The sequence below is a fragment of the Alosa pseudoharengus genome, unplaced genomic scaffold (assembly GCF_046254945.1).
Source record: "Alosa pseudoharengus isolate Yale_2024_CS ecotype anadromous, Long Island Sound unplaced genomic scaffold, YU_APseudo_1.1 YU_APseudo_1.1_scf_2, whole genome shotgun sequence".
Lineage (NCBI taxonomy): Eukaryota > Metazoa > Chordata > Actinopteri > Clupeiformes > Clupeidae > Alosa > Alosa pseudoharengus.
The window spans coordinates 36,370,788-36,393,910 of record NW_027468663.1 but is presented as its reverse complement, the minus strand read 5'-3'; the positions used below and the strand labels follow the sequence as shown (position 1 = coordinate 36,393,910).

The following is a 23,123-nucleotide window of genomic DNA, read 5'->3' as shown; positions in this document are numbered from 1 at the left end:
GAACTTCTGTATGTGGCATGACTCGGTGTTGTAACAGAAGTCAGATGTGTACAGGGTGAACAGGACTGGCGAGAGCACAGTTCCCTGTGGAGCTCCGGTGCTGCTGATCACAGTGTCAGAGAAACAGTTCTTCAGTCTCACGAACTGTGGCCGCTCGATCAGGTAATCTGTGATCCAGGATACCAGGTCAGCGTCCACACCCATCTGCAAGAGCTTGTCTCTCAGTCTGAGGGGTTGGATGGTGAGAAATCAAAGAACATGATTCTCACAGCACTTTTGCCCTTGTCTAAGTGAGAATGTGTCCTGTGTACGAGATAAGTGATGGCATCGTCCACGCCCACTTTCTCCTGATATGCAAACTGTAGCGGGTCTAGTGCATGGCGTACCTGGGGTCTGAGTATGCGCAGGACCAGTCGCTCCAATGTCTTCATCACATGTGATGTTAGAGCGACAGGCCTGTAATCATTAAGCTCACTTGGGTGTGGCTTCTTAGGGACGGGGGTAAGACATGATGTCTTCCACAGTGTTGGAACTCGTCCGAGACGGAGACTCAGGTTGAAAATGTGCTTCAGTGGCTCCCCCAGTTCAGCAGCACAGACCTTGAGCAGCCTTGGACACAGTCTGTATATCATGTGATGTTCCGAAGTACTGCTGGAAACATTTTGAATATTATGTTATAAGCATGTTTGTCATTCTTCCTGCTGGTTTGCACGTATACGGAGCCACTGCTGCTGCAGAGGAACATTTTGTGGTCAAAATAATTTGACAGTTGGCCTATATACTTAAAAATACTGGCAAACAAGAAGTAAAAGTAAACAAGTGTCTTCTTTAGCTAATCAATCACAAATGCATCAGAAACAACTAAAGTGGTTATAAGTGCCTATTGACATTAAATCAGTGACAAAGTTTTAAAAATGTAAAGGAAATTTAAAGAAAAGAAGAAGGAACACTTCTCTGGGTCAAATCCAGGGTGCTCTTCAAAAAGGGCCTATACGCTAACATTGAAAAAACAGAAAAATGAGGCATTGATAAATATAAAAACCCTTTAATCAAAAATGGCTACATTCCAACGCATTTCAACCATACAGTTTTCATCAGGGCAGACCTGGTTTTTCACTGGGTCGTGAACAAAAAAGACCCATATGATCTTATGATGTAAAAGGTAACATGGAAGACACAATAACTGAGTTTGACCAGAAATACAAATAATTTACTTGAGATTGTGTTAAATCAATTGACTTTTCCAGATTTACAATATAATATTCATTTTTAGCTCAATTCACGAGACTCCGTATCATGCCATTCTTTTGCACATGGAAGTTTCCTCATTTTCTGTAAGTACAAGAGAGGCTGGACAAATCCACACAGAGCAAATACAAATGTGTTAATTATGTCAACTGTGCAAATCCAATCGTCTTCAGAAAAGCCTCCACAGAGACCCATAACAGTGACAAAGATATGGTCACAGAAAGTAATAGCCAGAATGACCATGATGGTTTTGAAAGCACTTTTCTTCATGACGTTCATGCAATCCTTCTGCCCCTCACCTTCTCCAGGGCTGGGGCGTTTCAGAGCCCATAGCACAGACAGACTACAGAATACATCAATGGACAGCAAGATGACAAACAGAATAGCAAACTCACGTATCAGAAAGTGGGGTGTATAAACAATCTCTGCTGCAGTAAATCCCCCTATAACCACACCAACCAGGGCAGTACAGGTCATCTTGTGTCTCAGGGTCTTGTACTTTAGGTAGATTAGAGGATGCACCACTGCCAGATACCGCTCCATACAGATGAGACTTTGGAAGAGTGGACGGGCAGAGAAAATGAAGGCGTAGGAGGGCAACACCATATAGAGAAGGCAATGGTGACGTGTAGATAAGTAAGCCGAGTTCCCAACAACGACAGTTAAAGAGAAGACTAGCTCGCACAGGGCCACATTCATGGCATAGAACTTGGAAATTGTTGCATGTTGTGTCACCACCAGCCAGATGAAATAGATGTGAAGTGGGGAGCCCAGGAGCAGGTACATGCTCTCACCTACAAGGTATAATCTCACATAATGGGCCCCTGCACAGCGGTATAATGTCTCCATATCTGATTCAGGGGAGCTCTCGTTGATGAAGCACATTTCTGCAGTACCAGGGGAATTGTGGGAACCTGTAAATTGTGAGTAAAGAATAACAGGTGAGACCATCTGCCTGGCAAGGCTCGATTTGATTCATTATACATGAATAAATGAACCTGATGTTGTGTGTGTTGTTATATTACCATGATTGTGCACTCATTCTAAATACAAAACAACTCCCTTTATATCATTACATTTGCTTATCTAATCATGACAAAATAGGGATATTTTATAGATAAATAATTTCATTCGAGGGAAAAAATACTGAACATAAACAGATTTAATATTGTAACCAGTATGCTTCCAAAATTATTTCTAAAACATATCAGATATTACACTTACAATTCTTTAATAAATAAAAACGTTTTTCCATTGTATTAAGCTTTCTTTATGTACTTTATCAAGTCCTAACACTGAACGATTTACAGTGATATTCTGTGTTTCCATTTCCATATTTAATGAAACACCTGCTGGTTGGATTTTTTATGAAATTGGTAATCAAATAAAAAAAAGTATGCAATAATACAAATAGCCCACACAAAAATAACTATGAACCTGATCCAATGTAATTGTAATGGACAACAAAAATGTGTAATGATGATAATGCAGTACGTACCGTCCTCAGGTCTCCACTTTTGTCACTGCCCTGTCAAAGCTTTCACATAGAGTGATGCATGTGGTCACTGACCAATCTGATTTATAGTGCACTGTACTGTGTGTATGTGGTTCACAAATGGGACACATTTGACTGTCCTAATTTGCTTTTGAATGTCCTCATTTGAGGGACAGAAGTGATCTTGATCGGTGTATGACCGCAGCAGCATTGTAATTATTGACTGCACCAATATAAGGAACACTGGGTGACCACGTCTCTGACATATGCACTTGTCTTTGCTGAGTTGCGATATTTACAGTACTGCTGATCGCAGTGGTTATTTTAAGAGCATCTGTATGGGAAACTATGTTGTGTTTGTGTCACATTCTAAGAAATAAGGTGAGACTACTTGTCAGCATTTACTCAGCTCCCTTCTAAACCACATTTTTTTTTTATTAGCAGTTGCAAGAGCCTGATAACACTGAGAACAATAACAACAACAAAAAAAAACCCTATAAAAGCTCCTTCTACACAAATACGCACACCGTGAAGACCAAGAGCTGCAAACCAAACGGACTGTGCATGGACCCACACAGAAGACACATTTGTAAAATGTCTAAAACAAAACAAACAAAAAAAAAGTTTATTTGCTTTTTGTATTTACAGTTCTTTTGTTGCATGGATCAAACATACTACATGTACACCATAGCACGAGTTTGGTGTCTGTGAAATAAAAAGACCCACAGGTCGAAGAGGTGTAGGAATGAGCAGAACTCGGAGACTCCCCTGAGAGCTTCATAATGAGGCCCCATTGGGCCCACTGCTGAGCTTCAGTCTCCAGTGTTGTAGTGCGGTCTGCATATAGGTTAAGAAGAAGTGAAAAGCAGAGATAAGGAGAACAGTATAACAGTTTAAGTTGACATAAAGATGCTGTTTGATATGCATATGCGGGAGCTATTTTTTTTATGTTTTCACTTAAAGCCAAGGAGAATTCTGGCAATTGCCAGACCAACCCCATGCCAAATGGCCAAACACATGCAAATAAATCTACTGCATGTTAAAAAAAACTCGCCAGAGTTTTCTTTGGAAAATAATGTTTCACCGTCGGTGCTCAGAGGGAAAATGCCTGGTCTTTTTCATACATTATGTAAATCAGGTTCATGCAGTAGATTTATTTGCATGTGTTTTGGCAGTAGGGTGCTAGCCGGCAGCAGCCTACCTCTAGATTCTCATAGTGTTCCACTCCGCGACAGTGACTCTCCTTGGCTTCTTCGTCTCCGCAGAAGAACTTGGCACACACCTGACAGAAGAAGCCGGTCCTTGGCTCCAGGAACTCCATGCCTGTCATCAAATACACCCTCAAGATATTCAACAGCCGAGCACACGCATAAATTTGCAACGCACCGTCATGTTATTTGTCCTGTAGTTGTCATCTGGAAGATACATTTCACAAAAGTGATCACACATTTTGTATGTGAGGGTCAACAGTCGTTGGTTTTCCAACCATACTGCCAATGCCAATATACAATGCTTACTCGGCATACAGGTTTACCACCTTTGACAGTGTCATATTGCTGGTGTGCGAAAGGCAATATCAGACTGAAATATCTATATATAACTCATATCAGTGGCAACTTCACCTCCTTACTCACCTACAGGACGATCAGAGCCAAAGGGAGGCAGGCTGTAGTCTTTAGCGAAGATTGGTTCCTTACGGATCCTCTTTGTGACCACCTCAGGCTGATCTGGAGATCTCCGGCGCTTGGGCCCCTCTGAAATCACTTCACACACAATTCCATCAGGACAGTGTAAAACAAAACAAACGTCATCACACACAATTCCTAACCTGACCCTAGCCAGATGAATTTCGCTCCGCCTAGCTCCACTCATCCATCTGGAACCGATCCATTGAAGTGTTGCTTCAGAAGGCTGGGCCTAATCAAAAAATGCTTGCATATGATTGAATAAGCCACTTGTCTGTCATCTATTGACGTGCTACTTCAACCACTCACATCGAAGCCAACCCGTGACGCTAATAACAGTGTCACAGTCGCTTCTACGCTATGTCACATCTATGAAACTCCCGCCCTGCGTCCTGATTGGCTGAACCATAAAGTCGGTTGCAGAAATCACTCTCAATGGAAGAGGTCCCAGGTGGATGTGAGTGAAGCTAGGCGGAGCTAAGCGGAACAAAATTCATCTGGCTAGGGTCAGGTTACACAATTCCATCAGGTCAGTGTAAAACGAAACAAATATGTCACTCTTATACTAGATCACCAACATGAATTGAAGCTGCAGTCTCACCTCTGAGTTCTGATGTGGGTGAAGTGGTTATGGAAGTCTCGTCCTGTGTTTTGTAATCCGATTCCTCCTCCTTTTCCCCGGTTGTGACCACAGTGTCCATAGTGGCACAACTGTCCATCTGAACGACCCGGTGTGGACCGTCCTCCTCCAATTGATCTGTACAATCTGACGATGAACCAGTTTCCCCTTGTGAACCTAACCATTGCCAATAGGGAGAGTATCCATTAATAAGCAACTATTTTCATCCATCACTGTCTGGTATAACAGTTCAGACAGTCGCACTAAAAGGAAATTAGAGAGGGTTGTCACCAAAGCCTCTGACATGATTGGTTGTGACCTTCCAGTCCACACTCTGTACTCTAAGCACACCTTAAACCGTGCCTCCAGAATAATCAAAGACCCCTCTCATCCAAACCACCACTTGTTCTAGCTTCTCCCCTCTAGGAGATGCTACAGGACAGGTCCATGAAAACCAGTTCAAAAATAGCTTCTTCCCTTCAGCAATCAGACTCCTGAACACCACAAAATGTATGTCAACAATTTGTTTATTTACTTGTTTGTTTTTGTTTTGTTCTTCTTTCTTTTCTCCTTTACTGGATTGAGCTACCTCTTCCTGTAACAGCAATTACCACCAACATTGTTGTGTGGCAATACAGTATATCTATCTATCTATCTATATATCGGAATTGAAGTGACCACCACACTCACTTATGGGACCTGGGGTGATGACCTCCTCCTTTTCCTTTTCACCTTGCTGGTTACCTACGGCAATGCTACCAGTGCAGCTTTCACTCTCCACGTTCTACAGTTCAGAAAGAGTTGGAAGACACAGTAAAGGTGAGATGAAAGAAAACAGGCTTGTGGAGTGACAACTTTGACAATTTGTTATAACAAAACAATAAGGAAAAGTAAAAAAAAATAAAAAACCTGTTGTGTATGGTCCTCCACATTTTCCTTCATCAGGTCCTGGTTGATTCTTCCACCAGGTGCTGTGCTCTCCACCCTCTCGTCTTCCTCTCTGGTGTCTGCGCCCGTGTTTTCTGGGATGAGGCTCGCGATCTCCGAGTGCAGTGACCCCTCCGCACTGACTCCCTCTGCAGTGACCGCCAGTGCCTCCTCTAATGGCTGGCTGGGTTCCCCAGCAAAGTCCCCTACCTCATCTACCGTCACAAAGTCATCCATCACACAAGGTACGAGATCGTCCTCCAGGTCGCCTCCCTAATACAGGGAAAAATCGAGAGGTGAGGGCGGTGATCAGAATAGGGTTTACATTCAATCAGAGTTTGTCGCAGCGTTCGTCAATACAGTGGAGTATGTGCTCAGACTGCCATACTAGGAATGGCTCTTTGGCATAGTGGGCAGGTTTACGGTGCAGGTGTCTATTCCGCGTTTGAGGCGGAGTGTGATGCCTGCTACAGGGCTTGAACTGAAAACAGGAAACAGGTGATATTTTGAACCCTATATTTCCGCTAATGTAAATAAATAAGACTCCCAATGGTACACAAGTCTTGCACTGCACTGCATATGCACTGCAGTCATCCTATACTTGATGTAAAGACCAAGACATAGCGTATGTTGCTGACTTCAGCTGACATCTAGTATAAGTAGCCTCACTCTGTGAGGGAAATTTGGTCTCTGCATTTATCCCAATCGGTGAATTAGTTAAACACACTCAGCACACAGTGAACACACAGTGAGGTAAAGCACACACTAATCCTGACGCAGTGAGCTGCCTGCTACAGCGGCGCTCGGGGAGCAGTGAGGAGTTAGGTGCCTTGCTCAAGGGCAAGCGCTAACCAGTAGGACACGGCTGCCCACTAAACAGACTGACTCTAAAGGGGGCAAATTGTTGCCGCACAAATGGCTGGGGCCTTCGGTGACAAATACTGCTGAATTGTTCAAAGTTTTCGAGACTGCATGTTATTTAACAGGCTGTTTCCATTGTTCTGTCAACTCCTGGACCTCCACTCATCACATAGGGGCCAGAGGTGGGGTGGCTTACCGCGGGGACACTGGAGGCATGTCCCTGTGCGCCCCGAGGGAGCCAGATCAGGGGGCCCCAGGACAGGTTGACCGCTGTGTGAGTGACCGCAGAGATAGCGGAGGCACTAATGTGTGGGGCAGAAGTGGTGGGGTGCATGCAGAAGGTGGGGCAGAAGGTGGGGGGTATATAAGCGGGATGTGGCTGAGTGCATGAAATGGATGTGCACAACTGAAGCAGACCTGCCAACCTTGAAGAACTTTTTTGAGTAGCACCTCGAGAGAAAAAAAAATGTTCTGCCATCTGGGCCTGCAATGATTACATTATCCTAACTAAAGCGATTGGTACGCAATCTCTGTCTGGAAGCCTATTATTTGTTCTCGCTTGTTTTCGTGCTAATAAACCAGAACAACTATGATCCATATATGCTCCAATCAATGAGAAGCTCAAAATATTTAGCCTAGATCCACTTTCAGAGTCGTTGTTAATGGCTGCATTTGGCCTTGGAAAGGTTTGTGCTCCCTGAGCGCCTTTTAGTTATGAAAACATTAACCATCAGCGACACACAGAAGTCAAGTCAAGTCAAGTCGGCTTTATTGTCAATTTCTTTACATGCACTGGTCATACAAAGAATTTAAATTTCGTTTCTTACTTTCCCATGCAGACATAGACATACTTTAAAAGTTGACAACAATCTCCTTGGTCTTGCTGACATTCAGCAGGAGGTTGTTGTCTTTGCACCATTTGGCCAGCAGGTCTACTTCTTCTCTGTAGTGAGCCTCATTGCCCTTAGTGATGAGGCCCACCAGTGTTGTGTCGTCCGCAAACTTCACCAGATGGTTGGAGCTGTGAGTGGTTGTACAGTCATGTGTTAGCAGTGTGAAGAGCAGGGGGCTGAGCACACACCCTTGCGGGGCCCCCATGCTCAGGGTCAGAGTGCTTGAGGTGTTGTTCCCGACATGTACTGCTTGTGGTCTCTGCAACAGGAAGTCCAGCAGCCAGTTGCAGAGGGAGGTGCTGAATCCTAGCTTGTCCAGTTTGCTGATGAGTTGTTGTGGTATTATGGTATTGAATGCTGAACTGAAGTCTATGAACAGCATTCTCACATATGAGTCTTTATTGTCCAAGTGGGTGAGGGCTGGATGGAGGGCAGAGCAGATTGCATCCTCCGTGGATCGTTTGGCTCAGTATGCAAACTGTAAGGGGTCCAGGGTGGGGGGTAGGGTGGCTTTGATGTGTGACATGACTAGCCGTTCGAAGCACTTCATGATTATGGGCGTGAGTGCTACAGGACGGTAGTCATTGAAGCATGATGGTGATGATTTCTTTGGCACGGGTATGATGGTGGCAGCTTTGAAAAGTGATGGGATGACTGCTTGCTCCAGAGAGGTGTTGGAAATGTCTGTAAAAACATCCTTCAGCTCTTCTGCACAGTCCTTCAACACTCGGCCTGGTATGTTGTCTGGGCCTGCTGCTTTGCGTGGGTTAATGGTGGCTAGTGTCCTCTTCACGCTGGCAGAGGACAGGTACAGGGGTTGGTCGTGGGGGGGAGGTGGGGTTTTCTGTGGGTGAGTGTCATTTTGTGCTTCAAAACGGGTGAAAAAACTGTTCAGGTCATTTAGCAATAGGGTTGCAAAGGGGCGGAAAATTTCCGTTAAATTTCCGGAAACTTACCATGGGAAGTTAAGATGGGGAATTTTGGAAATATTCCAAATTGGAAACTTTCATGGAATTAAAGGACATTATGGGAATTAATGGGAATTTACGGAAATTAACATGGAATTTTGGGTAATTCATACAAACGGTTTCATATACAAACATTTTGTTTCGTAATAGGCAATATGATTTGTATGTTCGGATTTTTGCTTAGCTTAGCATACAAAGCTAGCTAGCATGCTAGCAGGAATCCCATTCTCTGCCTATGGTTTACTAGTGTGCTAAACTAGCAACACTGAACTGCCCAAGATACATTACACCACTCAACAACAAAATCCGATTGGTTGGTACACTTTTTCCCCATGCATATGAACGCACCATAGATTTCCTTTATGTCTAGCAGCCTATGTGCATGTAATTGACATATGGAAATTTGTCTGAAATTGCATTAAATCAGGTTGTTTTAACTAATATTATGCTGCAAGATGGGGTTTTGTCCACTACATTTAAGTTCCCTGTTATAGACTAACTTGCCATATTAAAAATTCCCAGTTTATTCCCATTAATTCCCGTTTATTCCTGTTAATTCCCATATATTCCCGTTAATTCCCATGGAAAGTTTCCAACTGAAAATTCCCAGAATTTTGCAACCCTATTTAGCAAAGAGGTGTAGTTCTCACAGCTCACAGTCTGTGGACTTCAGCCATGGCTTCTGGTTGGCCCGAGTGGTGATGTGTTTTATTTCTAACATCATCGATGCATTTGGTGATGTAGGAGGTCACAGTGTCTGTGTATTCCTCAATGTCAATGTGGTTGTTGTGGGTGGCAGCTGTTTTGAAAATATCCCAGTCTGTTGTTTCAAAGCAGTCCTGAAGTTGTGAGACGGCCCCCTCCGGCCACACTCTCACCTCCTTCAGAACTGGTTTGGTGACTTTTGCTCTTTGTCTGTATCGGGGCAGCAGCAGGATGCTAATGTGGTCTGACTGTCCGATGTGGGAGAGGGGTTTGGCTTTGTAGGCTTCTTTCTGTGGGGTGTAAACAAGGTCCAGGGTGTTTTGTCCTCTTGTTGGGAAGTTTACATGTTGGTGAAATTTTGGTAGTACACAGTGGCGTAACTATAGTAGGTGCAGCAAGTGCAGTCGCACCAGGGCCCGTGACCTCCCGGGGCCCGTCGCTACCCCCGCCCTGCCGCCTCTTTTTTTTTTTTTTTTTAGAACTTCACCATTAAGAATCAAACTATCAAATAAAAACGGCTAAATCAAATTACCATCTTTGTTTGTCGTCATACTGTTTCGCCAGAGTATCTTTCTTTCAACTGAGATGCAGCAAGGATTTCTGGGTAGGCTAAGTGATTTGTTGTGATTTTTTGAATGGATGGTGGCTGCACATTTCAGTCATCGTTCCGACTAAAATGCCCTTCAAACACAAGAGCGGCTGCAAGAAGCGGCAGGACGTAACATCCACATTCGGGGAAGTGTGTACTGCTCTCATGTTGTTTCTGACATTGCCTGTGACTGTGGCAACAGCTGAGCGATCTTTTTCCAAACTCAAACTTATTAAGACCTACCTAATGAGCAGCATGGGGCAGGAGAGGCTCAGTGGGTTAGCTATACGATTTTGCACAACGAAAGGCTCGTAAGATGGCCTTCTTCTAATGGCCTAATTCACGCATATTGGGGATTGTATGCATATGAATGATTTTATTTGGTTTCTGCAAGGTTAAATAAGTTAGGCTACATTAACTTTTGTTTCTGCGCAGTGCGAGTTTATAAGCAAGCAATCTACGCTTGCAGTTTCAGCAGAGGGTTGAAGACGCGCATTTAGCGAATTGAGCGCATTGAGTGTTCCCATAATTCCATGCGAGTTGATGTTAATGCAGTAATATTAGATTACCCTGGCCTGCAGGCTGTTAATAAAATTATTTTTAATGTTTTCAAGTGTAATGGATCCTATGTAGTCGTGTGTTTTTTATTTGAAATTGTAATCTGTAACTACTAAACTACTTCGGTGCCTCAGGCCCTTTGCATAAACAATTGAAGTCACCCTTAATGTGTATTGCATGTGTCAGAGCTAATTCATCCTGGGCCAAAGTATGTCATGCCACTTGTAGTACAGTTTTGAGATTGGCGTGATTGAAATCTCCAGCGATGATTGTGAAGGCATCCGGGTGTTCACTTTGTTGTTCACTGACGGCCCGATACAGCTCATTCAGTGCCATGCTCCTATCACTGTTTATGTTGCTGGGGCGGATGTACACCACGACCAGCAGAATCGCGGTGAATTCCCTGGGGAGGTAGAAGGGTCGGCACTTAATGATCATAAACTCCGCCAGTGGAGAGCAGTGTCTGTGTACTACCGTAGCGTCTCAGCACCAAGCATCATGTGTGTAAACACAAACTCCTCCACCACGTTTTTTGTCTGCTAGGGCTCTGTCAGCTCGATAGCACGTTAGCTGCTCCAGGTGTATAGCAGAGTCGGGGATGTTCTCGTTGAGCCATGATTCAGTAAAAACAGTCACGCAGCAGTTACTCACTGTCTTGTTTGCTGATCTTAGCAACCGAATGTCGTCCATCTTATTGTCCAGTGATCTTACGTTCGCCAGGAATATGGATGGTATTGCTGGGCGAGTTGGGTTGGCTGCTAGCCTTGTTCCGACGCCAGCTCGCTTGCCTTTCTTCCTTGTACTGGCACACCGCTTGCGGTGACGCCGGCCAGGTGAAGCAGACGGGTCCGATGTTGTGGTAGGCAGGCGAAGTATTCCCAGTTCTGCCAGCGTCTCGATGTTTTGTTTTTATGTCCAAAACATCGATACTGCTGTACACAGAAAGTATAATGCTAACTGAAACAACTGATGAACAAGTAATAACTTGTCAAGACAACATCAAACTATTAGGCCTAGGTGAATTCACAATCGCACTCGTTGAGATTTTTTAGTTTCGCAAAATGACATCAGGGGGAACGCAAATTCCCGAGTGAACACCCAAGAATTCCCTGTCATCAAGTCTTTCGTGTAACCTACCGTTGGCTGAAGAAAATATAGCATAACGAGTGGCCAGTATCCTTTGTCTAGATCATTCAATTTCTCACTTGTCACTTTCTCTCTGCATCTCACCCTCGCATGAAATAGATTTGAGGGAGATTCTAATTCCAGCGAGCTTTCCGGAGAAGTTGGATGTCTGCTCGTATTTGCATAGTTAAGTAAGAAATCGTACCCGCGTACTTTGATGTGAAAATGCATGGCTGCTACGCAAAATGCATACAGGTTGGCAGGTCTGCTGAAGTGCCAGGAGAGGGCAGCGTGACCGACAGCGTGACCAAATGCTATCACTACTGTAGAGCATGCTCTGACTGTTGTACCAACAAGCCTGCTGCTTAGGTGTGGCTGTCAGTGTACAGGTTTGTTATCCTGTGCCTCCTAGATTTGGGTTAGAGGCAGCATAGGCTCCTCTCTCTTCATTACACGTAGAAATAATGAACTGCCTGTCCTCTCCCGGCTTTCCTAAACACAGTGTGGCATAATATACCAGTAGTTTGAACAGATCAATGAACCCTACGGTCACATACCATCTCTTGGTCCTCATCCCGTGTAACACCTATGTCTCTAGGTGCAGTTGTTTCAGGTGGAGCATGTGAGCCTGGGGCAGCTTCTGTATCAGCTCCCTTTGGCTTTGTGGAAGCAGGTGAGTGTTTGCCTGGGGCAGCTTCTGTATCAGCTCCCTTTGGCTTTGTGGAAGCAGGTGAGTGTTTGCCTGGGGCAGCTTCTGTATCAGCTCCCTTTGGCTTTGTGGAAGCAGGTGAGTGTTTGCCTGGGGCAGCTTCTGTATCAGCTCCCTTTGGCTCTGCGGAAGCCCTCAGTGCTGACCGGGACTTGCACTCTTGCAGGAGGGCTTGCAGGAGCGCGGGGGTGAACTTCGGCAGGTCAACCTTCTCCCCTACTGCCTCTACATCACTTCCTCCTCCACCTCCCTTGCCTGCAATCTCCCCGTCACCGTTCACCGCCACTGCCACAGGCGCCTGGGACGTGGAGGTGTCCTTCCCTGCTGGGCACGAGTCTGGCAGTTTCCCTGCATCCGCTTCCATGGTGGCGCTGTCTGTCTGCTCGGCTGCGATGGCCTCGCTGGACGAGGCTTCCTGGCCTCCAGCGGCCGCTGGAGAGGGGTCTGACGAAGCTGCCGGGTCTGATGCTTTGCAATCAGATGAAGTGGAGGTTGATGGATTGCTGCAGAAAAGGAAAGTAATATACATGACAGTGACAGCTCAGATATCTGTCTGTAGTGGATCTTGTTCATGAAGAAACATTAAACATCTCTTGGACAGATTCATATAAGTAAAGTACCTTTTAGCTTCTTCATTTTTCTTGACCTGGAAAGGGTGAAATGCACTATTTACCACTAGTCTTGGTACTGTAATATTATTTACTGTGATGGAAATATTTATTATAGTTTCTGATTAACCTAAGTAAAGTATTTCTGAATCTGAATGTCACACCTACCAACATGACATCTGGCTTCATAGAGAAGGATAAGGGGTTGTTTTGCACAATGCATGGAAACTTCTGGAAACGTTTGTAGACGACCTGGGCAATGGCAGCCGTTTCCATTTCGAAGATTATCTGCAGAGGTTTAAGAGAGGAGTTTACGAATTAAAGAGAGAAGACTACGAGTTTAGGATAATCTTTGGCTTTTCTGAACCAGGACCCACCACAACTCAAAACTAGATGTACCGCAAAGTGGTACAAAACCACCGCTCAGTCCTGCGCATTCTCTCCACAAAAATAAATCACGCTTGTCAATTTGTCTCCATCTCCTACTCCAGCCCCTACGCTTGCAACTTTTGTGTATGTAAATGAGTGTGTGCATAGTGTATATATATAAGTATATATACAGTATATACTCTTTTGATCCCGTGAGGGAAATTTGGTCTCTGCATTTATCCCAATCCGTGAATTAGTGAAACACACTCAGCACACAGTGAGCACACAGTGAGGTGAAGCACACACTAATCCCGGTGCAGTGAGCTGCCTGCAACAACAGCGGCGCTCGGGGAGCAGTGAGGGGTTAGGTGCCTTGCTCAAGGGCACTTCATCCGTGCCTACTGATCGGGGTTCAAACCGGCAACCCTCCGGTTTCAAGTCCGAAGTACTAACCAGTAGGCCACGGCTGCCCCCAAAAAGTGTGTGTGTGTGTGTGTGTGTGTGTGTGTGTGTGTGTGTGTGTTTTTGTGTATATGTGTGCTTCTCTGTGTGGGTTTGTGTGTGTGTGTGTGTGCCTGTGTGCGTGCTAGCAGCTGCAGCAGTCATAATAACTCAAGTCATATTCAATAACATGCAACACATTCAAAATCAGACTGAGACGCAGAATCACACACAGACACACACACACAGTCCCACCTTGTTGTGGTTGAGCACCAGACTTCTGCAGACATTGCCGAACCGTTGTATGAGCTGCTGCACCTCTCTGGGTCCATTTGGTGTGTCTGGAACATTATTCACAACCAGCAGCCTGTTCCAAGCCGTTAACGCTCCCTAACAAAGACGCAGTCACAAGGCTGACAGTCACTTTTATTTCACCCAGATTTGAGCACCACTAACACAACAATGATATGTAACAAGTCAAAGATGTAAAGGGACTCACACAAGGTTTGTCAGGCCCCATCATCACGTGGAATAGTGTCACCTGCAGCAGAAAGATTTGAATTACGATGACAAAACTATGGAGGGCTCACATGAGTGCATGAGGTCACTCCGCAAATATTGTTTAAAGCATAACTCTCACCAGAATGCAACCTAGTCAAACTTTCATTTAAAAGCGCCAATTTTAAGCTTGACCGTATTGTCGTTTTCGGGTCAAATGGCCTCGAGTTCATGTGTAGAGACCCTGGTGATACTTCAATCAAAGTTTCATGTTGTGTTGAGCCTTCTTAGTGTTTGAAAAATAGCGATTTTGATGCGATCATGCATCAAAATAGTAGTGCCCCTACCACTCTCATTTAAAAGGCCATTTGACCCGAAAACGACAATACGGTCAAGCTTAAAAGTGGCGCTTCCGATAATTATGCTTTTAAATGAACGTAGATGAACAGACCAATAACTAAGACTTAAGCAGATATTACTTCCTAACCACTGTTTATTACTGGTAAATTAGAAGGCAATAGGACGTGAATTATGGTCATAACAGGCAATTTATAATTCTAGCCTTATTATGTAGCAGTTCCAAAAGAACAGCCGTTCTCCATTAACAACACCCAAATAGCATGGTCTGTTCTTGTGAAATGAAATGCAAACCTACAACTGTTAATACTGCCTAAATACATATGAATGAATCCGGTTCCGGTATAAGTGAGAATATGTTCCCTGTTAAAGTGGAGTGCTTTTCATATTTAATCATGAGTAGTTTACCAACTAGTATTAGTAACTAGTATTAACAATCTAATGGGACTTCTTCACAATGAGTGAAACAATAAAACAACAATAAAATATAGTCCAAAGCAGTTCTTTATTTTCTAAAACAATGTATAACTAGATGTACCGCATAGCGGTACAAAATATGACCGCCGCTCAGTCCTGTTCATCCTCTCCTGCTTGTCACGCTTGCCAATTTGTCTCCATCTTATACTCCACCGCCTACTCTTGCAACTTTTGTTTATGCTTGTATGTGCATGCCTGTGTGTGTGTGCCTGTGTGTGTGTGTGTGCCAGTGTGCGTGCGTGTGTATGTGTGTGTGTGTGTGTCTAATTGTGTGGATGTGTGGGTGTGGATGTGTGCATTTGGTGTGTGTATGTCAATTTGTCTTCATCTCCTATAGAGCCTGACCAATATGGGATTTTGAAAGCTGATAACCTACCGATTTCGATATTTTAATTATTAAAAAACTATTAACCGATATATCAGCCGATAGTCATTTTTAATAAAAAAAAAAATGTAACATGTAAAAATGTTCTCCCATAACAAGGTTCTAATCAAGGTAGGGCATTATGTATTTGAATAGGCCTAACTATCTAGATTCCTAATGAAAAGCTCTTCATATACAGTCATTTTTTTATATTTGGAACTGCAACATAATAAGGCCAGAACTATAAATTGCCTGTTATGACCATAATTTGCGTCCTATTGCCTCCTAATTTACCATTAATAATCAGTGGTTAGGAAGTAATATCTACGTAAGTCTTAGTTATTGGTCTATTAAGGGTGTAATATGGTCATGCCTTGTAAATGATTAATTAACGAGTGATAACTGCTTTAATTAAGGGATAATATCTTACTAACAATTATGTTAGTTACTGGCTAATTAATGATGAATCTGGGTGTGTTAATTTAAAGTGTTACCAGTTTGACTCGGGTACATTGACAAAAAGACCCTAGGTTGCATTTTGGCGAGAGTTACACTTTAACATAGTCTCAGTATAAGCAGGGTGAGGGTGCTTACCGGCCTGCTCAGGTCCACTGACACTGATAGCTGTTCCAGAATGAGCTGACAGTCACAGATGCAGGCAGGTGCATTCACCATGTCCTGAGCCGAGCTCTTGTCAGGTAGAACCACCACGGCCTAGAGATAGACATACACACCTGTGAGAAGGAGGGCTATGGTAAAGGCTGGCTTTCTGGGACTGTTACCACGTGGATCATCTGCATTATAGAGCCTTCTAGCAGCTACCATTTTAGATTTCCCAGTGCATCATGATAATCTGTGTAGTGGTGTTAGACAGTGTCCTTTGCACACAGCTCAATGACCAAAACAGCACATATACAGCAAGATTCTGAAACAAGGCTCATTTAAAAAGTATGCCAGAAGTACAAACACAAGCATTCACTGATAAATTAAAGTAGATTATGGAGTCAGGTTGAGAGTACCTTGCCCTCTGCAGTGGCGATGATGACCTGTGTTGGATCTCCATAGGGAGTAACCAGTTTCACGATGTCACTCTCAGTGTACCCACTGTCAGGAAGTCCAGACATCAGCACGATGCCCCTCTGTAGCACAAGAAACAAAGGTTACACATCAGCTAATGGTGTATCTGTGGGCTGTCTGGATAGAGTGCTCTAATCTGCTCCAAACTTTCTGGTGGTCCACTTTAGTATCTCACCTCATCTGTTGTCCACTTCACTTTCTCTGTAGTTTCTACGAAAACAAAGCCAACACAGAGAGCAATCAGTCCTCAAAGGTCCACAGCTTTCCAACTAAAGATTACAGAGCTGCACACAATGGCTAGACGGCATTGTTATTCTAGTTCTGTCATAATTATTATTCTGTTATTCTGTTTTGTTTTCTTCCCAAGCTAGCCATTACCTGTCTGTCTGAAAACAGTGTCGGCCTTTTTGCTCTCCACTGGTTCCACAATTGGCTTGGGATCTGAAGCCGCTACCTTCGGGTCAGACTTGGATGCAGGAGACATGGGGGGATGGTCAATTTTGGTGGATGAGCATTTGGAGGTGGATGCTGGTGACTTGCCCTGTGTGGAGGAGGAGCGGGAGGCCCGTCGCCTCTCCAGCACTTTGGCTTTGTCGCCCCCAGGAGAGGTGGACGGCTGCCTCTTATTGTTCCTGGAGGACGAGGACGAGGACAGGGAGGAGCAGGGAGAGGACGACGATGGAGGTCCTGCTGCTGCGCGCCGACAGGACACCTCATGAGGGCCTCTGGGCCGGTCATGGGGGAGATGTCGTGCTGACGCACCGTCTGTGGAATGATGCAACACAGTACAGCATAACTCTCATGCAGAATACGCCATTTACTGAGCACTACACGGTCATCTTACCACACAATCATCTTACAGAATCTGTTAGTTAGCATCAGCTGAACCCTCGCCTTCTGTAGATTATTTGATTAAAAAAAGGTTTTCTCATTCTTCCAAACACACACAATATCCACAATAAGAGTCTACCTGTAGGAATGTGACCGGAACTGTGGCGTGGGTGGCTCCGTCGGCCGTAAGGGGACCCATGCCGGCCGCGGTGAGGGGGTGCGTGCTGGTGCTGGTGCTGGGGGAGGTGGTGGTGTTGGTGGTGAGAGGGTGGAGAATGGGAGTGGGCGTGTCTGTACGGCGTTTGGCGGTCAGGAGATCTCCAGCGCTGGCCTCTTGACGCGGCGCCTCTGCTGCTGTGGCCGTGGCGCGTCGGGGAGCGGCCCGGCGAGGAGCAGGACGACAGGGAACGCGAGGCCGAGCGTGAGGCCGAACGGTTCCCGTGGCGCCCAGACCAACCGTCCAGAGAAGGGGAACGATCTCTGCTTTGACACAAAATTAACAGAAGAACAGACAGGTTCTAAGGTACGGGTGCAACTCAAGTGGAACGTTTGTGGAGCATATGCTGCAGCTTTCACGACAACCAATGGGACTGGCATTGACCAGGCGTGAGAGCAGCGGGTGTGCTCCGCTTCAGTTGAGTTATCAGTGTAGCCTGGCCACCTACTCAAACCTCTAGTACATCTGTGATGAATCTAATGTGCATCCAGTGCAGTGCATAAGTCACTCACCTGGGCCACAAACTGGAGCCAGGGGGTCTCCAGTCAGGATACCTGGGAGGGAGAGGAGCCAAACAAGTCACTAGTGTCAACTCTGAAACATATAGCTGAGGCAGTTCACAACATCACTGAGGCTAGAGCTTAGGAAGCTGCTTGAGATTCTACTGTGACGGCATGGAAATAGAAACATTCATATGATCTTACTGATTCCTGAGGTCTTTGCACCCTGCTGTGTGGACCACCGTGTTGATGTGGTTGTGCCAATCCTAGTAGACAGAGACAACAGAGAGGCACTATTTATGACAGACCGCAACATTATGCTTAAAGGAAAATTCCAGTATTTAGCACTTTGAGTCCCTTTTCTGTTTTTATTTAGGATGAACTAGAGTGGTGGACACCGAAATTATGACAATTGGTCCTGTCTCGACTTTTCTGACTCGTTTTGAATCGCCTTTGACTAGTCAGAGTGGCTGCCTACAGGCATGCTCAAACATGTCCTAAAACAACCCTTAACGTTCGTTTTCAAAACTGTGCAACTCACCGAGTGGTTAGTGGTGTTCGTTGATGTTCCAAAACAAGTAGCGTAGCAAAATACAGTTACTGTTGTGTTTTATTTGGCATTTTGTAAAATCCCATTCCCAAATCTGTTAGAAGACTCATTGCACGTTTATATTACTGCGCCACCGTCTATGCTTCAGGCTCAAATATTGAGCGGAAGTTTATACGCGGTTGTGAGGTGTCTGAAAAAATAGTTCCATAATAGCAAATAAGATGGCTGGAAATCATATATTGCGCCGATATATTTGATTTTAATAATCAACGAACACCACTAACCACTCGGTGAGTTGCACAGTTTTGAAAACAAACGTTAAGGGTTGTTTTAGGACATGTTTGAGCATGCCTGTAGGCAGCCACTCTGACTAGTCAAAGGCGATTCAAAACGAGTCAGAAAAGTCGAGACAGGACCAATTGTCAACATTTTGGTGTCCACCACTCTAGTTCATCCAAAACAAACCAGAAAAGGGACTCAAATAGCTAAATACCGGAATTTTCCTTTAATGACAGACCACAACATCATGTTTCATGCCACTTGGAATAAGTCTCTGTCCCGGTATGATGTCGTCTCATACTGATAAATTCAGCTGCTCACCTTGGCGTCTTCACACTGCACCACGCACAGTGAGCATGTGTGGGGATAAACTCTGGGCTGGGCCGCCATGTAGTCGTTGACCATAGTGGGTGTCGGACCTTTCACGGACGGTGGGCTGCGGGAGGTTCGTGCGTGCGACCTTAAGCCGGGGCTGGGCTTCCTGTGGTGTTGCAGATAGTTCCTTGCCTCTTGTGTGTTGACCGTGGCCTCTGGCTTGTGCTTGGTGGGAGAGGGGGGTAACGGCACGCGCTTGAAGCTCTCCTGGCTGGCATGGCCGTACTCGATGACCTTCCCTGGGACCTGTGTGGCCATGCTCAGGTAACTGGGCGCGTGGGCAGCAGTGGCCGGGGTTGGGTCTGGTTTCGGGCTGTGGTGAGGAGGAAGCATGGAGAGCTGTGAGTGAGGCGGAGACACTGGTGCGTTCCTGCCAGCTTTGCGGCCCTTGAGGTCCTGCAGTATAAGAGGCAGGGACTCTGGTGTGAGCTGGCTGTCAGGGTAGCGACTGAGAAGCTCCAGATCCTTGCTAGAGAGACCAAAGCTGGCCAGCAAGTTGCCCACAGAGTCAGAGGTAGACTTTTCCCCAGCTGACCGCGACGTGTTCCAGGAAGAGCTCCCTGATTGGTCCATCACTGTAGAGGAAGCATGCTGTGAGCTTGGGGCTTTGTACTGGGCCCAGTCCTCACCACCTGGCTTCCCCAGGTTTTGTGTGGGCCTGGGCGGGAAGCACATGTCCTGCACAGCCGGGGCATTTTGTCTAAAGCCAGTATTAATCCTCTGGTACTTGGCAACCTCCAGGTCCTCAGGAATGGCGGGTGGAAAGGCCGACCGTTGGTAGTCCTGCGAGATAGAGTGATTGTCCTGGTTGACAGCCACCGGCATCAGGTGCCGAGGCCGAGCAAAGTCAGCCCCCTGGGGCTGCCGATACATGGAGACGGCAGAGGGGCAGGCCGAAGCAGCTGCCGCTCGCAGCAGGCCGAGCAGGGCCACCGGGTTGTTACTGTGCTGGCTGCTGATGCTGAGGGCACTGAGCTGGTTGAGGGCGAGCTGAGCCTCAATCTGCGCCAGTTGGAGCACGGCGGCTCCGGTAGGAGCAAAGACAAGCGGGCTGTTCAACAAACCACTGCCGAGATGGGGAGAGCCCACCAGCTGAGAGTGTGTGTGTGTCTGCAATGAGAGTCTAAAGAGGAGAGAGCAAATCATGGCACAGCACAATGAGCAGAGAATATAGCATACTATTGCTTTTTCCTTTCCTGTCCAAACCGAGTTATTGTTGAAGTAACGTTAACGTTAGACATTACGACCAGACGTCCAAACATGCGAAGACATTTTCAAACAAATTAACTTTTCATCGCAAGGCATAACGTTATTGTCATATGCCATAGTGATCATGTTTACTTATGCTCCCAGACACGAGATGTTTTTATCAGTTAGTTGACTTAAACTATTCACGTCAACGTTATCTGAAGTTGGCTTGCATGAAGAGGTGGACATGCCAGAGAACATGTCACTAACGATCATCACCTTATGATCACCACACATGAACGCAGCTTAAGTGAATAATTAAGAAAGAACTTCCTTAGATGTTCCTCAAGTCTTAACTTTCAAGCTAACTTGTAAAATTGTAAATGGTAGCTATGTCGCTAACGTTAGCCTAACATGGCATATCATAGCCATTTTCGATGTTGTGATGGAACAGACTAAAATGCCTATAACGAACGAGCACGTTTCTGAGACTCGGATATATTATTATCGTTCTTACCTTCTACAATATTTTTTATTTCACAATTTTTGACATAGACACATTTGAAAAATGTTGTTATTGACAACGCCGTGTGAATATCGCCGGTGTTTCTGGTTTCGTTTAGCACTAACCTAAACCAGTGGCTGCACGGCACGCATCGATATTCTCTGTGAAGTCTAAGACTCGATTAAATGATCAACGAAAACACGATCGGAGTAAGCCAGTGTTTCCCAAAGTCTGGAGATTTTATTTTATTAGGAAATAACGTATTTTCTTAAAAGATATTTATATAAAATACAGTGTGCACACAGTGGCTATAAGAAGAGGTGTGTCTGATGAGTCCCATATAGGATAACTATTCTGCATTGGTTTGGAGTCACTATAGGTCATATGGCTTGGGAGGTATTGAAAAAAGGAGTCTGTTTCTTATAGGAAATAATGTATTTTCTTTAAAAATATTAGTATAACATACAGTGTGCATACAGTGACTATAAAAATAAATGCGTCTGATGAGTCCTATATAGGGTAACTATTCTGCATTGGGTTGGAGTCACTAGGTCACATGGCTTGGGAGGTATTGAAAAAAAGGAGGCGTTTCTTATGGGAAATAACGTATTTTCATTAAAATATTCAGATAAAATATAGTGTGCATACACTGGCAATAAGAAGAGGTGTGTCTGATGAGTCCCATATAGGATAACTATTCTGCATTGGTTTGAAGTCACTAGGTCATATGGCTTGGGAGGTATTGAAAAAAAGGAGTCTGTTTCTTATATGAAATAATTAATTTTCTTTAAAAAATTCATATAAAATACAGCGTGCATACAGTCGCTATAAAGAGGTGTGTCTGATGAGTCCCATATACTGTAGTATAGTATAGTATATAGTATATAAGTATATATACTTTTTTAATCCCGTGAGGGAAATTTGGTCTCTGCATTTAGTTACCTGTTGATGCAATTATCTGTGTGGATGTCAACTGTAAGAATGTAAGTCACAATAATGACCTATGTGCTATGTATGATAGAATTGTGAACTGTCTAGTCGATAGAAGTGAACCACTAAGAAGTAAAGTGGTAAAACAACATACTGTAAGACCAGGGTGGAATGACTGTGTCCATGATGTTCATATGGAGGCAAGAGATGCATTTAGAAGATGGGCAAACCTAGGCATGGCCCAGTCTGTGAGCTCAAGGTACGGTCTAATGCTAGGTTCAAATATGCTGTGCGTTTTATAAAAAGAAATGAGCAGACTATGAGGGCGAACTCTATGGCGAGAAAGTTACAAACTAATGATGTTTATGAGTTCTGGAAGGAGGTGAAAGTGGTTAACAACAGCAAAATGCCACTGCCTTCTAGTATTGATGGCATTACTGAACCTGAAAACATTGCAGAGCTATGGAGGAGACACTTTTATGAGAACATTTTTAACTGTGTGAAGAGTGATGTGTTTAACAAAGGCCAGATATCTCACAGCGATGGTGTAGTCATCAGGCTGGAGGAAGTATGTTATGCTATTGACAAACTTAAAATAAACAAAGCCAGTGGGCAGGATAAAATAACAGCAGAACATCTGAAATATTGTATTTCAGTTTTACTTGCTCTATGCTTTTCTGGGTTAATGAAGCATGGCATACTTCCTGGATCCATGTTATCTGTCTTGCTGGTACCTGTAGTTAAAAATAAGACTGGTAAATGAACTAGTATAACTATAGACCTATTGCACTTGCAAGTATACTATCCAAGGTGTTAGAGGGGATCCTTATGGATAGGCTTGTAGAATACATAGCGTCAACAGATAATCAGTTTGGCTTTAAGAACAAGCATGGTACTGATCTGTGTATTTATGCACTTAAAGAAATTGTCCATAGGTACAGATCACACAATAGTACAGTCTTCATGTTCTTCCTGGATGCGTCAAAGGCTTTTGATCGTATAAATCATGGGAAACTGTTTGGTAAACTGCATGAGCGTGGTGTCCCCTCTTACCTAATCAGGATACTGCAGTTTTGGTACTCTCACCAAACTATGCAAGTTAGGTGGGGGAGGAGTTTGTCAAAACCCTTCCATGTCTCCAATGGAGTGAGGCAGGGTGGAATTCTGTCTCCAAT

General features: G+C 44.7%; 1 protein-coding gene across 2 annotated transcripts; it reads right to left on the bottom strand.

The window, feature by feature from the left end:
* Nucleotides 1–1,065: 1,065 nt before the first annotated feature.
* LOC143134439 (uncharacterized) lies at nucleotides 1,066–21,148 on the bottom strand. 2 transcript variants are annotated; one of them, XM_076294846.1, is made up of 20 exons: nucleotides 21,031–21,148; nucleotides 19,272–20,448; nucleotides 18,326–18,387; nucleotides 18,134–18,175; nucleotides 17,544–17,887; nucleotides 16,952–17,338; nucleotides 16,749–16,783; nucleotides 16,516–16,635; nucleotides 16,091–16,210; nucleotides 14,300–14,341; nucleotides 14,056–14,190; nucleotides 13,159–13,278; nucleotides 13,003–13,028; nucleotides 12,231–12,885; nucleotides 5,957–6,247; nucleotides 5,738–5,831; nucleotides 5,030–5,224; nucleotides 4,378–4,506; nucleotides 3,945–4,066; nucleotides 1,066–3,580 (listed from the first exon to the last, which is right to left on the bottom strand). In XM_076294846.1, the coding sequence occupies exons 2-20, from the start codon at nucleotides 20,196–20,198 to the stop codon at nucleotides 3,521–3,523; spliced, it is 3,906 nt and encodes a 1,301-aa protein (XP_076150961.1). In that variant the 5' UTR covers nucleotides 20,199–20,448; nucleotides 21,031–21,148; the 3' UTR covers nucleotides 1,066–3,520. The 2 variants fall into 2 exon arrangements, with proteins under 2 accessions (XP_076150961.1, XP_076150962.1); XM_076294847.1 differs by having other exon boundaries at nucleotides 17,544–17,884.
* Between the last annotated feature and the right edge of the window lie 1,975 nt (nucleotides 21,149–23,123).

Coding starts and splice junctions, on each gene's coding strand:
- LOC143134439 (XM_076294846.1), bottom strand. CDS start 20,198: ATGTATCGGCAGCCCCAGGGGGCTGACTTTGCTCGGCCTCGGCACCTG. Junction 16,784..16,951: donor CACTGTTTTCAGACAGACAG/GTAATGGCTAGC, acceptor TTGTTTTCGTAG/AAACTACAGAGAAAGTGAAG. Junction 6,248..12,230: donor GGGATGAGGACCAAGAGATG/GTATGTGACCGT, acceptor TCCCTGTATTAG/GGAGGCGACCTGGAGGACGA.